The sequence below is a fragment of the Halichoerus grypus genome, chromosome X (genome assembly GCF_964656455.1).
Source record: "Halichoerus grypus chromosome X, mHalGry1.hap1.1, whole genome shotgun sequence".
NCBI classification, from domain to species: Eukaryota; Metazoa; Chordata; class Mammalia; order Carnivora; family Phocidae; genus Halichoerus; species Halichoerus grypus.
In genome coordinates, this window is record NC_135727.1 from 69,825,742 (window position 1) to 69,841,708 (window position 15,967).

A 15,967-nucleotide genomic window follows, 5' to 3' on the forward strand; every position below is an offset into this window, starting at 1 on the left:
CGGTTTCCCAACTCTTAGTGAGTGCCTACTCTGGCCGACGATCATGCCTATGGCACGGAGAGGTGATCTCGCAGCATCCTCCCTAGAGGTGCAGGAGTAAGGATGGCGCGTCCCAGAACAGGGGAGAAAGCCGAGGCTCAGAGAGGGAAAGAGGCCCTTCCAATGTCCAACAGCCGGAGAATCGTGAGATTTGGTGTCCAGCCTTGCTCTCCACGGCATCAGGTGGAGAATCCCGCTGGTCTCCTTCACCGCTTCCCCCACCACCCACCCTGCCACCGTAGGGCAGATTCTAGCAAAGTCTATCTCCCAGGGCACAAGGCATGAGAGAATCGTTGGTTTTAAAACATTTAAAACCTATCTTGTTCACGGGCACCTGGGTGGCTCAGTCAGTTGAGGGTCCAACTCTTGATTTCAGCTCGGGTCATGATCTCAGGGTTGTGGGAGCCTGCTTGGGGTTCTCTCTCTCTCTCCTTCTCCCTTTGCCCCTTGCCCACTACGTGTGCTCTCTCTCCCTTCCTCAAAAAAGATCTTGTTCAAAGTCGTTTCTGTGTATTTAGAAGGACAAGGACCTGGGAAACAAGTCACCTGTGCCAGAAGCCCATTACAAAGGGACTCCATGACCAAACTGGCAAAACGAACACAGGCAAACAAACCACACCTTGTCCCAGTAACCAACTGTCTTCTAAACGGAAGGGAGGCAGCCTGGGTTCTTGCTCACAGGATGAAAAGAGACCTTGCCAAAGTTTGGTTCTTTTTCTCATTTTTGCAAGAGATGTGGAGAGACGGGGAAGCAGCTTGAGGGAAGGAGGCAGCGCTTCTCCCGGAAGAACCACCTTGTTGCCCCAAGGGCGCTGAGCACCTCTGGTACTGACAAGACTCTCAACTCCTCGAGGGCAGCGGCAGGCCTGGGGGTCTCTGGAGGCCCCATCTTCAGAACATATTTGTATGGCTTGTTACAAAAAGCCATCTAAAAAGATGGGTGAAGCTCCCAGACAAGGAGAATGCATTGTGTTCGCAGAGTTGGGAGAGGGTTAGTTTCTAGAAGCAAGGACCGTTGATGTCATCATTCAAGGATTTCAGGAGGCCGAGGCCCAAGCAGTGAGGGTTCGCTGCGTCAACACCAAAAGGGTAACCTTGGCAAGGCTGGCTTCCTGGAGGCCAGCCCACAGCAGGTTAAGGAGGGAAGTGGGAGCGGAGCGGAGACACCTCTCAGCAAGTCTGGCTGTAGTTCGAGAGGGAAGAGATAGGGCCATAACTGGAGGACGCGGCAGAGCTGGAAGGTAGATGTTTGGTAGGATGGGAGAGATGCTGTGTGTTCCTACGTTGAGGAGCTTTCCCCAAACTGCTGCTCACCCTGCCCTCCGCATTCCCCACAGGCTGGACTTCATCTCAGGCCAACTGAACCAGACTTTCTCAGGCTTGGAGCCCAGGCACTGATAGATAGTATTTGCAATCTCTCCAGGTTGAAAACCATCCGCTAATTCTTAGTAGACACTGAAGTCCAGTCTTAGCCCAGCTAGTGGGGGGAGGGCAAAGGGGGCCTGACTGTCTTAGCTCCCTCATGTTGGCAGCTTAGCATAGCAGCTAGGAAGACAGATTCGGAAGCCCAACGGCCTGGGCTCGAATCTCAGTCTCACCTGCGTGCCTTGGGCAAGTCACTTAACGCCTCCGAGCTTCAATTTCTAATCAATATATCTGTTGTGTAATTTGCAGTTTCTAACCTATGTAATTCCTTCAGGAGATAATGAAAGTACCTATACCATAAGGTTGTTGTGTGGATCGAATGAGTGAATATCTGCCAAGTGCTCAGGATGCTACCTGGCTCGGAAGAAGCTATGCTGGGGCTGGCCTCTGCCTTCTAGTATCCCTTCTGAACATGCTGGACCTCTGCCTAAGGCTCAGGGGGGCATCCCTTCAGAAACGTCGTTGGTCTTTTATTTTATTTATTTAAAAGATTTTATTTATTTGACAGAGAGAAAGAGAGAGCGCACGCACAAGCAGGGGGAGCGGCAGGCAGAGGCAGATGGAGAAGCAGACTCCCCGCGGAGCAGGGAGCCTGATGCGGGGCTCGAACCCAGGACCCTGGGATCATGACCTGAGCCAAAGGCAGACGCTTAACCCACTGAGCCACCCAGGCGCCCCAGAAATGTTGTTGGTCTTATCCTCAGCTTGGTCTCCCATTGGCCATCATCCCTGGCTCACCTCACACAAGCCTGAATGTGTCATCAACCTCAGCAGCCACTTCTCATCCGGCCCCCTCTGGGCTGGAGCTGATTGCCGTTGCTGTGGTAGGAACCGCCATCATGCATGACCAGGACCATGTTGTTTGGGATGGGAAGAGTCTACAAATTAGAGTCTTGGCCGGTATTTGTCTTTTGTTCCCCTCAACTCAGGTTTTTGAGCTCTTTTGGCTGGAGTCCAGGCAAACTATTGCCCCCGGGTGGGGAAATGGTAGGCGTGTGTCAGTTTCCATAAACACAGATCTCATGTTTGGGAGGTTGAGGGCCTGGCAATGGTAGGAATGGGGGCTGCCTTCATCCTAAGAGCCGGCGGTGTGACCTTGGGCTCTGTGGCCGCCAAAAGAGATGTCACCCTTTCCAATTTTGCTCTTTACTCTGAGCAGACAGCTGGCTCCCATCCCCCAAGCCAGGCCCTGCAGCACCCAGAGAATCGGAGGGAGCTGGTGACAGAACCAAAGGCTGGGGCAGATGTCCAGGAAGATAGTCATGGTGCGAGGGCAGAGACAGTCAAGAGTATGGAAAGGGGGAGGGCGGAAGCATCCAGTGCTCAGCGAGAAAAGCCAGGGCAGAAGTGCGAGGAGCTCAGTCACGGAAGCCAGAAATCCCAGAAGTGAGGTCCCTGAAGCAGGAACAAGGCCCCAGGCTGCTGGGTGGGCCCGAATATTTCAAAGGAGCCGTACTCTGGAGATGGGATGTGCCTTTTATCCCTCCTGGGGCACAAGAGAGGGGCATGTCTTCTCTGAGGCAAGCCTAAGGGACCTACACCGCACCTGCCTCACCCCGGCGTCTACAAAGTTCACAAAAGGAATTCACAGAGATGGTTCTGTGCCACCCATCTCTAACGCCAGAAAGCAGACTCAAAGAACACACTCCACCCAGATGACAGGGAGTGATCGAGAGCCTCATCCCGCTCCCGGGACCCCACACCCCTCCATTTGTGCTCTTGGAGAATATGACGGGAGATTGACTTTTTAAATAGAAAATCTGCTACTGAGAGAGATGAAGGTTTCATCAAAGACCATTTACTCCACAGGGATGCAGATGGCACTTAGGATGCTGCATTAGCTCAGATGGTTTGGAAGGACTGCCCGGGGGGTGATGCGGAGCTGACCTGTCAGTGTACAGGACCCCCTACCAGGGACATCTTTCCTTGTTAACTCAAACATAATTTTTTGCCTCTTCTCAATGTCAGAGCCTTGTGTGGTTTCTCCCAGCTTGATAATGGTCATATGGACATGGTGGCACAGGGCATCTCCACCAGGTGGAGATGGGGAGATCCCAGAGGGCATGGGGACCACTCCTGGGCGGTGGTGACAAGCGGTGTGGTGGGGGGACAGAGGCTGGACCGGGGCCCGCATTAATCTCTGTAGCTGGGTGACCTTGGGCACATCATCTTACCTCTGTGGGCCTATAAAATGAAAGTTTTGTGGGAGACCAGTGGTTTCCAAACACCTATCTCACCTTTATTAAAATACCCGGGTCCTACCATGCTAGACAAAAAGTCTGTTTTTCCCACAGAGGATTTTTCAACACTCACAGGCAAAAATAATAACATATACACACTGTGCTCCCCCAAGACCGCCTCCACACCCCTCTCGGCACTCATTGAGAAGTCCTAGATTAGGTGATCCCTAAAGATCCTTCCTACTCTGACAGGTTTTTTTTAAAAGATTGATTGATTGATTGATTTCTGAGAGAGAGAGAAGAGGAGAGGAGAGGAGAGGCAGAGGCAGAGGGAGAGAGAGAATCTCAAGCAGACTCCCTGTTGAGCGTGGAGCCCGACGTGGGGCTCACGACCCAGGAGTTCATGACCTGAGCCGAAGCCAAGAGTTGGACGCTTGGCCAATGGCGCCCCCCAGGCGCCCCCCCCCGACAGTTTTAAGCAGTAATAAAGGCAACACACCCATGCTCCTCGCCAGCACCTCATTTCATCCTCACAACCATGCCGAGGCAGGCATGATGAATTCCGCCAGACCGAGGAGGTAATGGGCCCTCCGAGAACTTAGGTCACTTGCCTGAAGGTGTACAGCGAGTAAGTGGCCACATCTGGCTGAGAGTCCGAGCAGCTGAAGAAGTCTTCGCCGTGTTCTTTATCAATTACTCTCTCCACCAAGTTTAAGCATTTTAGAGGGCAAGCAAAGCCCACAACATTTTCCCAAGCATTCCCTAACCCTGGCTAAAAGCCGACAGCTTGACCCGCTTAATCAAATTCAGTGGCACCCAGCGCCCAGAGAAGACAAGACCTAGCCGCACAGGCCAGCCTAGCTTTGCGGTCAGCTGAGGTGGGACAGTGGCAAATGGTACCTAATGCTTTCGTCTCAAGGTGCTTGTGTATATACCAGGATAAGGCTTTACACCGCGCAGCATTTCCCACCTCGCAAAGCCCCGTGAAACATCCTACATCATTTGTTCTGCACCACAGCCCCGTAAGGCGGTGGAGGTGGTTATCATTAGCATCCTTACATTCCAGATGAAGAAAAGGAGGGTACAAGGGCTGAAATCACTTCCCCCAAACCTCAAAGTAAGGCTCAGAGCTGGGATTCAAATCTGGGGCTGCCCACACTCAATCCACACGTTTCCCCATGCCCCGTGGCTGCTTCTTTCCGTAAAAAGAGGCTTTTACCCTTGCACTGATGTCTTTCGAGTGTGTTTGCTGGCTCAGAGAAATGATACGATTTGGTTTCTCAGCTTCACAGAATGATTTGCCAGTGCAATTGTTCTATATGTTAGTGGTTTTTATTTTTCTTTGCACAAATGACATTATAACAACATTAATGAAAATCTAAGGGAAAGAATAATTCACCGACAAGCCTGCCACTCACAATAAATCAAGGTTTGTTTTTTCCACAATTCTCTTCCAGTCCTTGCTCGTGTGCAGACATACTTTTTACAGGGCTTTGTAAAGCTCAGCACAGATACAATTCTGTATTGTGCCTTTTGTATGGGATCCTTATTATAAGCGTTGTCCATGTTGCCCAGCTGTCCTCAGATTTAGCTCTTTACGGCTCCATCCTACTTCAGTGAGGTGGGATGCATCGGATTTACTTAGCCATCTCCCTGTTATTTGCCCTTAGGTTGGCCAATGTACTTTTTATACCCACTTTTTGCTTCCTTCCAGTTCTGGCCCAGGAAATGTGTGACTATCATGATTGGCCTCAAGCCCCAGGGCTCATGCCTCCGCCTCCAACATGTCTCACAGTTGTGGGAGGTGAGGAGCACCAGGAAGTATTTTGTTTGGTGCCCTAGAGTTTCAACTTCTCCCATACCACCTTCCAATGGGCTCCTTAAGTCAGGTTAGGAAACAGGTCTTTGGGAGGAAGGCCCCCAGAGGGATTGGGGCCACCTGACTCCCTCAGAAGCCCCTGCCACTTGAGCACCCATCATACCGAAATCAAGGATCGTGAGACTTCTAGAAGCTAATGAATAGGAAAGGGCAGGGTCAACTACAAAAACGCCTTGCAAATGCAACAAAAGGACTTCTGCATTTTGCTTCGGCCCAGAGGACAGAACGGCGGGCCCATTTTCATCTTGGAGCACAGCTCACCTTGCTCACGGCACAGGGATGGCCGCTTGGGTTGGGGGAGCAGCTCAGAGAGCAGCAGTAATACCAGTTCTCTCTGCATCCGAAGCCCCTCTCAACACCCGGGTTAGGCTTACACTCAAGAATACCCCACTTTCTTGCTAGCTCAGGAAGCCTCAGCTCCAGTTTCTGGACCCAACAACAAACCTCCAATGAGTTTAAGTATTCCAACAACACAAGCGTGCCATCAACCAGACATATGGTGGGCCTGCAGTCCCTGTTGCTATAGAGATGGGCTTGCCCTACCAGAACAGAGCCACAGAATCCTCCTTTCACCACATCCGGTCTCCAGGGTTACTGACTCCCGCCACAGTTGCAAAGACGCCGAGAAGCCCATGGCGTGGCACGCCAGGGGCGAGTTTGACAGTCAGACGGTCCTGGGCTCCAGTCCTGGCTCTGCAACTTCCTGGGCGTCAGGCCCTGGGGCAGCTCTCCTCCTGAGTCTCAGTTTTCTCATCCGTAAAATGGCATCCACAATCCCTGCCTGGAGGGCGTTCCGAGGGTTCAGTAAAGTTGCAGATGGAGAGTGCGGGCATCCCTATCATAGGTGTGCGCTCTTGGTTCCTTTGCCCTTCTGTGTGGGCTAGGGGTCCAAATAGATGGTTCATATATGCATAGCTCTGCACATGCTGGGTAGTGAGGGTGGTACTAGCACACATGTCCCCCTACCCCATCCAGATTCACAGGGCAACAGGGCTACAGCCCACTCAGGGGGGTATAAGGAGGGGTGTGAAAGTTGGTGGGAAGTCAATTCCAACTCATGAGCTCGGCAGACAAGGTTTTCCAGTGTCAAAGCAACCTCTGCCTTCCTCATTCTGGGGCCATCCCAGTGCCAGCCCCACCTGCACCCCACCCGCTTCGCAGCGGCATTGCTCAGCCCGGCTGCTCCCCACGGTCCCCCAAACAGGCCGGGCTCACGACTGGTTCCATTCTCAGGGAAGACCCGTGGTGTTCCCCCGTCTGCAGTCATAATCACTCTTCTTTCATTTGAGAAGCGAGTTCAACTTTCTCAAAGTTTTCCTAGTTATCTCACACCACATCTTCCCAACCACCCTTGGTGGGGGGGTGGGGGGTGGGGGGGCTTGTGTGTGTTTAGGATCTCCTTTAAGAATTAATAGCTTTTTTTAAAGATTTATTTATTTATTTGAGAGAGAGAAAGAGAGAGGGGGAGAGAGTGCGCGAGCAGGGGGGAGGGGCAGAGGGAGAGGGAGAATCTCAAGCAGGCTCCACGCTCAGGGTGGAGCCCAAAGTGGGGCTCGATCTCACGACCCTGAGATCATGACCTGAGCCGAAATCAAGAGCTGGACGCTTAACCGACTGAGCCACCCAGGCACCCCGAATTAATAGCTTTTTTTAGCCGAAGGATGAAGGTAGCAGAGGTGAATGAATTGCCTAAGATCACCCTGCTGGTTCCCAGGCAAGAGAGATCAGAACTCAAGCCTTCCAAGGCCTGGTCAACGGCTCTTTCCCACCCTTTGGTAAACAAGTTTTAGCCGTCGCCTTCGAAAAGCTCACATTTTACTAGGGGAGATAAGCATGTCACAACAACCATAAAAATGACAAAGAAGCCAATCTGAAAAGGCTACATACTGTATGATTCCAACTATATGACATTGTGGGAAAAGCAAAACCAGGGAGACAGTAAAAAGACCAGTGGTTGCTGGAGGTTGGAGGTGGGTAGGGGAAGGATGAATATACTTCGATCACAGGAGACATTTAGGGTGGTAAAAACACTCTGCATGATACCATAATGATGAGTACATGTCATCACACACTTGCCCAAACCCATAGAATATGCAACCCCAAGAATGAACTGTAATGTGAACTATGGACTTTGGGTGATAAGGATGCGTCAATATAGGTTTATCAGTTGTAACAAATGTCCCACTCTGGTGGGGGATGTTGATCATGGGGGAGGCAGTCTGGGGGGGCGGGGGGTATATAGGAAATCTCTATGCCTTCTCCTCAATTTTGTGAACCTAAACTGCTCTTAAAAACGAAAGTCTTTGTTAAAAAAAAAAAAAAAGCCAGATGAGAAGCACATTGAAAAGACATTGTCAGCACTGATAAAATTACATACAAAGTACCAAATTAGCACAGGGGTTGGAAGGATGAACTCCGTTAATAAATTTTGTATGGAGGAAGGAGATCAGTCAGGGAAGCCTTCAGAGAAGAGGAGACACCCAGTCAGGGCTTTGAAGGGTGAATAGGAAATTGCCAAGAGAAGATGGGGGGCTAGAGGGGCGCATTCCAGGCAAAAGAAAGCGCATTTGTGAAAGCGTGGAAGTGCTGAATGGGCACGGTGTAGCTGGAAAACCACAAGTCGTTCAAGATGGCTAGATCATCAAGTTCACAAGGACGTAACAGGAGGTGAGGCTGGAGAAGTAGGTGGGTCCGATCATGGAAAGTCTCCACGGCGTGCGAAGGAACATATACTTTACCCTAGAAACCACTGCTTCCCAAACCTAAGGCAATCGTGTCTCACATTTTCAACTTTTTCCATTTCCATGCACCACCTGTAATACTATTTACTTAACTATTTTATTTTAAAAGACTCACTTTAAAACACTTAATCTTGCCCTAATAAAAAATATATGAGAAACCATGGGCTGGATTTGCTAGTAATATTTTTTTCCGATACACACCAAAATACATACAGAACTCTGAAAGGTAAAAAAAAAAAAAAGTTTTCTCTGGGTCATGTACAAATGATCCCCTGGGCCACCTGGGACAAGCGGGGCACACATTGGGAGCCATCCTGAGCTCCCTGCCCCAGATTAGCAAGGCTTGGGCTCATAGCACGAGAGTGCAGGGTCGGATCACTCTGGTGGCGGGCTGTACTAGGCGTGGCCAGGAGAAGGGCAAAGGTGGAGGCCGGGAGCCCAGTTCTGGAACAGGCCAGAGGTAACAAAGGTCTGGACTCACACTGACAGTGGGATAAGAGGAGGGGCTGCCAGGTCTCAGAGGAAGACTCAACAATAAATACTAGTTGAATGAATGGATGGATGGATGGACGGATGGATGGACGGATGGATGAGTGAAATTTTTAATTGTAGGGGAGGGAGAGAGAAGAGCAGACGATGACTCTAGTTTCAAGTTTGGGTTCCTGGAGAGATGGTGGTGTCACCAAGAGAAAATGGACGAGAGAAAGGGGAGCCTCTTTGCCGGGGTGGAGGGGAGTACAAGAGGTGCTTAGCTGACCGTGAGGTCTTTGTGGGACATTCAGGTGGAGATGGAGCAGTTGACTGTTGGTTTGAGCGGGGACTAGAGATGTGGAGGCTAAGCCTCTGGAGGTGGTCTCCTGGTGTGGCTTTACCTGCCAGGGGAGAGGGCGTAGCGTAAGAGCAGATGCAAGCCCCATTTGGAGGGCTCTGAAGGAGGGATATTTGCATCTGAGGGTGGGCAACGCAAGAGGGGCTTTCTTCCTCCCTGAGGCTCTTCCTGGCAACCTCAGGACAGACCTACCTCCCCTGGCTGGGCCTCACCTCCTCCCTTAGACCATTCGGCTGTTTCCTGTGTCTATCTCCTCTCCTTGACCAGTCAGTGGGCAGCCTGGGGCCGAAAGGCTAACTGGTTCTTTCTCTAGTTAGCTCAGCAGGACTGAGCGTCCCACCAAGGCTTCGGGGACTGCCTAGGGATGGTGAGTGAGCAGGCACAGTGCCGGGGAAAGGCGAGGGCCAGGAGGTGAAGTGGGGAGGGAGAAGTAGTCCAGAGGCCACCTCCTCATGCCTCCAGAAGCTGGTCCAGCAGCTACTGCTTCCAGGATGACCCTGGATGGGAGCTGACATTGAAGATGCAGAGCAATTTCTAAGAAATGAAATAGCAGCCAGTGAGCGTCCCAAGCTGTAGCACCAGCACTTACGTGGAAGGTGATCCTCAAGCTCCCGTACTGGGTGGCCGAGTATCTCCACGTAACACCCGTGGGGCCTGAGCCTCCAGCTCCGTGCCAGGGAAGCAGGACGCCATGAGGTGATGGCTGGGCCATCCACCCAGTGGTGGCCTCAGAAGAGTACGTCCCCAGAAGATTCCAAAGAAACTTCAATGCCCAGAACCTTTGCTGTTGGCTCAGTGCCCCACAGGGGCCCAAATTAAGCCCACCTAGGAGGTCAAATCAGGCCCAGCTCCGACAGGTGGACCCCAGGGGCAGTTACCCTGCCTTCAGCACATTCCAAGTTGCTTTCCAGTAGCTTCCCTTGCCCCGACACTCTGCGAGACCCCTGTTCCAGGGCTGCCCCTAGAACTGGCTGGCCCTGGACAACTCCCCATAACCACTCGGCCGGCCAAGTTCCCAGGAAAGGGCAGAGGCAGCCCTCTGGTCCTGAGCATGGCAGACTTTTGGCAAGACCCCAATCTGTGTGTTGCTTTCTTACGGTAAACTTGAGTTAAACTTAGCAAAAACTTTCCTTTCCTTCCCACTGGCCAGAACGGTAGATGTGGGCCTCCCAAATGGGTACAGAGAAAACCATGGGCTTCTTCTGTGGGGAGGGGCGCTGAGTAGGGAGACGGGGGGGGGGGCACTAGCAAGATGGAGGGAGGAGCGCAGGGAGGGGACCCCTGGTTCTCATGCATGTGGCCTAACCTGAGGCGGCAGTGGAAGGTGCTTCCCAAGTGGCCAAGGATCGGGCAGGAGGGGAAAGAGTTGGTGCGGGGTGACCGGGACAAGAGAAGTTTCATCCACACTGCTCTTGGACGGCTTGGGAAGGCAAGCTAGGAAAAGTTGTCTCCAGATTCTGTCTTCCTGATTTCCAGCCTGTCAGCATCCAGGAAGAGGCTGTTGGGGGGAACTATGCCAGCACCCTCGAGTCCACGTCTGGAGGAGGCCAAGTGATGACGCAGGGCACGCCCAGGGCAGGAGGGCACCAAGCTCAAGGCTGGCACATGCTCTTCTCACCCATGCAGTGAGGAGAGCTCCCCTCCGGGGCTGGGGCAGGAGGTGGGGGCAGGGCATTACACAGCAAGAAACAGATTTGTCTGGCTCATTCCATGCATGCAGCATATGAGGTAGAGCCAGGAGAGGTGGAGGTGTACAGTGCGAGGGTGGGGGGGGTTGCCGCTGGGGGGGAGATGAAGGTTCGAATAACAAAGGAGTCTCGTAAAGGATAAGCCATGCATGGTTCCAGGTCTCTGCCTCCTGGATCCAGACAGAAAGCACCGTCCTAGCAATAAACTTCAGTCCAAGGCGCGTTGCTCACTTCCCAGACGGTCCAGCCACCCTCCAGAGGCTACATGGGGTTGCTGGCGAGGAGGCTGGCCCTTGCCAGCTCCGGGAGCTCTGACTTATGCAATTCAGGCTGGCGCGGGAGCAGCGGAGCTGGGAGTTCGCCCGCAGCTCCCTCGGGCTCTCTCCCCGCCCCCTGCCAGCCCCTGCAAGTCACGCCAAGGGTCAGGGGCCCCGCGCGGCTGCAGCTGGGGAGGCCCTGGCTGGAAGAGCCCCAGAAAAAGGAGGGAAAGGAAGAGAGTACCTGTTGCTGAATGCATCCTGCTTTGGCTCTTACTCCTCGGTTGCTTGTGGTGAGAGTTGCCCATCATTCTGTTCTGGACTGGCAGCCGCCCCGTGGCTGCCGCCGCCTCCTCCTCCTCCTCCTTTCTCCTCCTCCTCCCCCTCTCCTCCTCCTCTTCCTCCTCTGCTTGCGCTCCTCCCCAGGTGCTTACATCACCTCGGCTTCGCTTCTCACACACATGGCTCATCCGAATCCCACTTGTGCCCCTGGCACACAATTGTCCAGACCTGACCCCTCTCACTTGGACCAGAGCCTGCTAGGAGCTTCTCTCAGCCTCTCTCTCTCTCTCTCTCCTCCCTCCCTCCTCCCCTTCTCTGTCTCTCTCCCTCCCCCTCCCCCTTGCTTAGGGCTCTACTCAGGTGGAGCGGCCCAGGCTGCAGGGGAGCCGCAGCGAGCGCTGCCGGCGGCCCCGCCTCATCTGCCTCTGCAGCCGGGGCCAGCGCGGGCAGCCTCGGGGCCCCGACTCGCCCGCCCAGCTGCCTCTGCGCTCAGCGCCGTCATTGCTGCGGCCGATCGGGCTCCGCTCCGTCTGCAGACGCTTGCGGGAGCGAGGGGCCAATAACAGAGCCTAATCCGGGAGTGTGACAGGGACCGGCGACCGAATGTGCTCCCCAGGAATTCTAAGTGATACAGCTCCCTGCTCCACGGGGGGAGGGACCCGGCTCTGTAGGGGACAGCGGCCACCGGACTCCGGGCTCCAGCCCTGGCAGAGACCTGGGAAATTCTGGCAGCGCGACGCGGCCGGCCTGCGGGCTTGGAGCAAACACAGCCAGATGCCTCCGCGTGGCCAGCGTGGCCATCGGGGTGGACCTGCCGCCTTGGCAGACACACCTGAAGGCTCGCTCCCGCTCTCCCCTCCCCTGCCCGCTTCGCCTTCGCAGGGGCAGGGCTGAGCTGGCAGCCCCGGGATTCAGCGCCTGGAACTGGGACCCTCGGCAGCCAATAAGAGGGCTCCTTCCATGAGTCCCACTGTAATTCCCGCACGCTCTCTCCCTCTCCCTCTCCCTCTCCCTCTCCCTCTCCCTCTCCCTCCCACCCCTTCCCCACGCGCATGCAGCTGCTCACTGCAAGTGCTGCAACCCCGTGGGATAAGTGACACGGGGCAGCTTGTGCTGGCTCAGCAGCTCATTCCAGCCCTAACAGCCCGGCGGCTTGGTGGGGTTGTGGTACCGTCCAACCTAATATTGTCAGACTCGTGCCCACAGAGACGGGGGACCTGTCTGTCAAAGTCACGGCCACAGAGCACCGTGGGGACGGGGCTGGCTAGCGCCTCCGCCTGGCCGACCTGGAGCACCGTGCCACCCAGACAGCAGAGCCTTCTGACTTGGGGGCAAGAGGTCTAAAGTGGGATCCATCCGTCCGTCCATCCACCCACCCACTCACCCACCCGATCACTGCCGTTCTTTCAACAGTTCTCGGGGATCTACTCTGGCCGGGCAGGCATTCTGCTAGGTGTTGGGGACCCAGATGTAGTAAGTCACCACCTAGGAGGGGAGACCGACACATCCACAGAGCACAAGAGTACAACGGGGTCACCACTATACCAGGGAAGGATCCACATGTTGTGGGAGCACCAAAGAGAAACTTCTTCAGTCTGGAAGGGTTGGAGGACACCCTCCCAGAGGAGGTGACCCTTGGACGGGGTCATGAAGGATGAAGAAGAGTTGGCCAGACCCAGAGAGAGAAAGGGCACACTGCTAAACATTTGGAACATTACCCCCACTAGGGACCTCTCCTGCCAGGCCCCCAACGGTCAAGGGTCTCCTCAGTTTTCTTCAACAATTCCATGCACATCACCTAAGCCTCACCTCTGTGCCAGACTGAGGCGACAGAGGGAGGCAGACGCTGCCTTCAAGGCTCCCCAGCCTCGCAGGAGAGACACAATTATACAGGAAAGTCACAGCATGGTATGATCTTTGCTTGGGCTTTGCAGCTCACTGTGGAATGTGGCAGGAGGCTTCCAAGGAGACGCCCCCCCCCCGGGGGGGCCAGAAAAGAGGGCTTGGGAAAGTGTAAAAGGCCAAGAGGGAAGCATCTTGGGAAAAATGAATGTATGAATATAGTAAAAATCGTGAAAGGTTTATGAACGTGGCAAAAACCTTGAAGGCAAGGTTTGGGGGACATCTGGTCCCTGCCCCCTTATCTACTGGTGGTGGGTCCTGGATGTGAGTCTTGGTAGGTTCAAGGTTGTCAACGTGGCCTGAAGTGAGCCTGGATGAGACAGAACCATGAGATCTGGAGATGGTTCTAAAAGGCATAGGACATGCTGGGAGTCAAACCAGATTTGAACTCGATTGCATTGTGCACTTGGGACCCCAGATTATATTCCCAGGGACCAGCCAAGGAAGCTCACACAGGAACGGGCGGGTTTTGGAGCGTCTGAAGAGTAAGGGGAGGGAGGGTGGGGCCGAGGAATGAGTGAATGATCGTAAGCTGAACACACCCGTGTACCCGCTCCCCAGGTCAAGAAGTTGAGTGTGACCAGGACCACAGAAGCGCTCCTCAAAGCACTTTTTAGCCATCATTGTAGATCTTCCCACGCAGCCCTGTGAGGTAGATATTCTTTGTTCGATCCGCTTTACAGGTACCTAAGTGGAGGCTAAGAGGGGGGAGGCAGCTTGGCCAAGGTCCCCACTGGCTTCTTCCACTGGGCCTTGACATGTGCTCTAGTCGCTCCCAGAGGAGAAAAACCAACAAAAGAGAACGGCGGACACAGAACTCGTCCTTTCTCCCTGCCTCCCCTCTGCCCCATCATTCCTCTCTCTCCTCTTCTCGTCTGAGCTTCTCATAAAGAGTCTACACCCTGGGTCCCAGGTCTTCACCTCTTTCTGTTAGCCCCAGGGAAGCCCCAGACCCTTCTCACACTCCCACTCCCACCCCCCGGAGCTTCCCTTGCCCAGTCACCAGTGTCCCTGAGGCCACAACCAGTCACAGATGCTTTCACATCTTTTCTCATTGGGCCTCCCTGCTCTGTTCACCACTGGGGGGGGGGTCACACTCTCCTTTTTCTTTTAAAGATTTTATTTATTTATTTGAGAGAGAGAGAGAACACGAATAGGGGGAGGGGCAAAGGGAGAAGCAGGCTCCCCACTGAGCAGGGAGCCTGACACGGGACTCGATTCCAGGACCCTGGGAATCACGACCTGAGCCAAAGGCAGATGCTCAACCCACTGAGCCACCCAGGCGTCCCCACTCCTTCTTGACTAAATGAACCCGACTAGTACATGGGGTAGACAGGATTTGGGCCCCTGTCTATCTCCAAGTTTGGTACTTTCTCCACCGTCTCCCCCTTTATCACCTCAGCTGGATGGGGAATGTTTTTAGGCATCTTTAACACTTTCATCTCCCTTCCCATCCACTTATTGAGTCCTGTATGTTGTTCCTCAGAACTGTCTCACATCCAAGCACTTTGCAGTATCACCCTCACTTCCCTCATCCTGGCCCCAGCTACCATTACCTCTCCCCTGGACCACTGCCGTGAACACCCTCTTCACCGGGCTCCCTGCCCGCACCCCTAGATCCTCTAATCTATTCTTCACACAGCAGCCGGAGGGAGCGTTTATAAACGCAACCCAAATCCTATTACTCCATTGCTTGCACCCTCCAAGGGACCTGCTGTCTAGAGTGTCAAGTCCAGGGACGCCTGGGTGGCTCAGCCGGTTAAGTGTCTGCCTTTGGCTCAGGTCATGATCTGGGGATCCTAGGATCGAGCCCCGGTTCGGGGCTCCCTGCTCGGCGGGGAGCCTGCTTCTCCCTCTGCCTCTGCCCCTCCCCCTACTTGTGCGGGCGCTCACTCTCTCTCTCTGATAAATAAATAAATAAATAAAATCTTTAAAAATAAATAAATAAAGTGTCAGGTCCGTGCTCTCTAGCCTATACTCAGAACTGGCCCCATCTGACCTCTTCGCCTTCTCTATTTCCTGAAATAAACCTCTCTGCCCATTCAGTCTGTGGGCTACACATTCTATTCTCTACCTTGTCCTTGTGACTTACCACCCAATGGGTAAAGCAACCCGGGAAAGGCTTTGTAGTCAGAGCAATCTGGGTTCAAATCCTCACCCCACCATTTCCATTGGTGTGGCCCTGCAAAGTCTCTTAACCTCCCCGGCCTCGATTTTCCTCATCTGTATAACGGGATGAAAACCTCTCACTTGAGACTTCCATTAGCGAAGGGGCACGAGGCATATAGTTGGCGCTTGCTAAAAAGTGCTTCTCGGGGCACCTGGGTGGTGCAGTCTGTTAAATCGGACTCTTGGTGTCGGCTCAGGTCACGATCACAGGGTCGTGAGATCAAGCCCCACGTCGGGCTCCGGGCTCAGTGCGGAGTCTGCTTAAGACTCCCTCTCCCTCTGCTCCTCCCCCCTGCTCTCTCTCTCTCTAAAATAAATAAATAAGATTTTATTTATTTATTACACACAGAGAGAGAAAGTATGAGCAGTGGGAGCAGCAGAGGGAGAAGCAGACTCCCTGCCGAGCAGAGAGCCCGATGCGGGACTCCATCCTGCGATTCCAGGATCATGACCTGAGCCGAAGGCAGTCGCTTAACGAACTGAGCCACCCAGGTGCCCAAAATAAATAAATCTTACCAAAAAAAAAAAAAGTGCTTCTCATCCCCTTCTGTCTCTCCCTACTGTTCCCAAATCCTC

At 53.7% G+C, this 15,967-nt stretch overlaps 1 protein-coding gene across 4 annotated transcripts in view; it reads right to left on the minus strand.

Moving 5' to 3' along the window:
- The window catches only part of LOC118552031 (NHS-like protein 2), an 89,442-nt gene extending 77,862 nt beyond the window's left edge, over window positions 1–11,580 (minus strand). For 2 of the 4 annotated variants that reach the window (XM_078064446.1, XM_078064445.1), the window contains exon 1: window positions 11,283–11,580. In XM_078064446.1, coding sequence (XP_077920572.1) covers window positions 11,283–11,508 — 226 coding nt within the window. In that variant the 5' untranslated portion in view covers window positions 11,509–11,580. The remainder of the gene's footprint in view (window positions 1–11,282) is intronic. The other 2 variants (XM_078064449.1, XM_078064450.1) reach the window with 2 other exon arrangements.
- Between the last annotated feature and the right edge of the window lie 4,387 nt (window positions 11,581–15,967).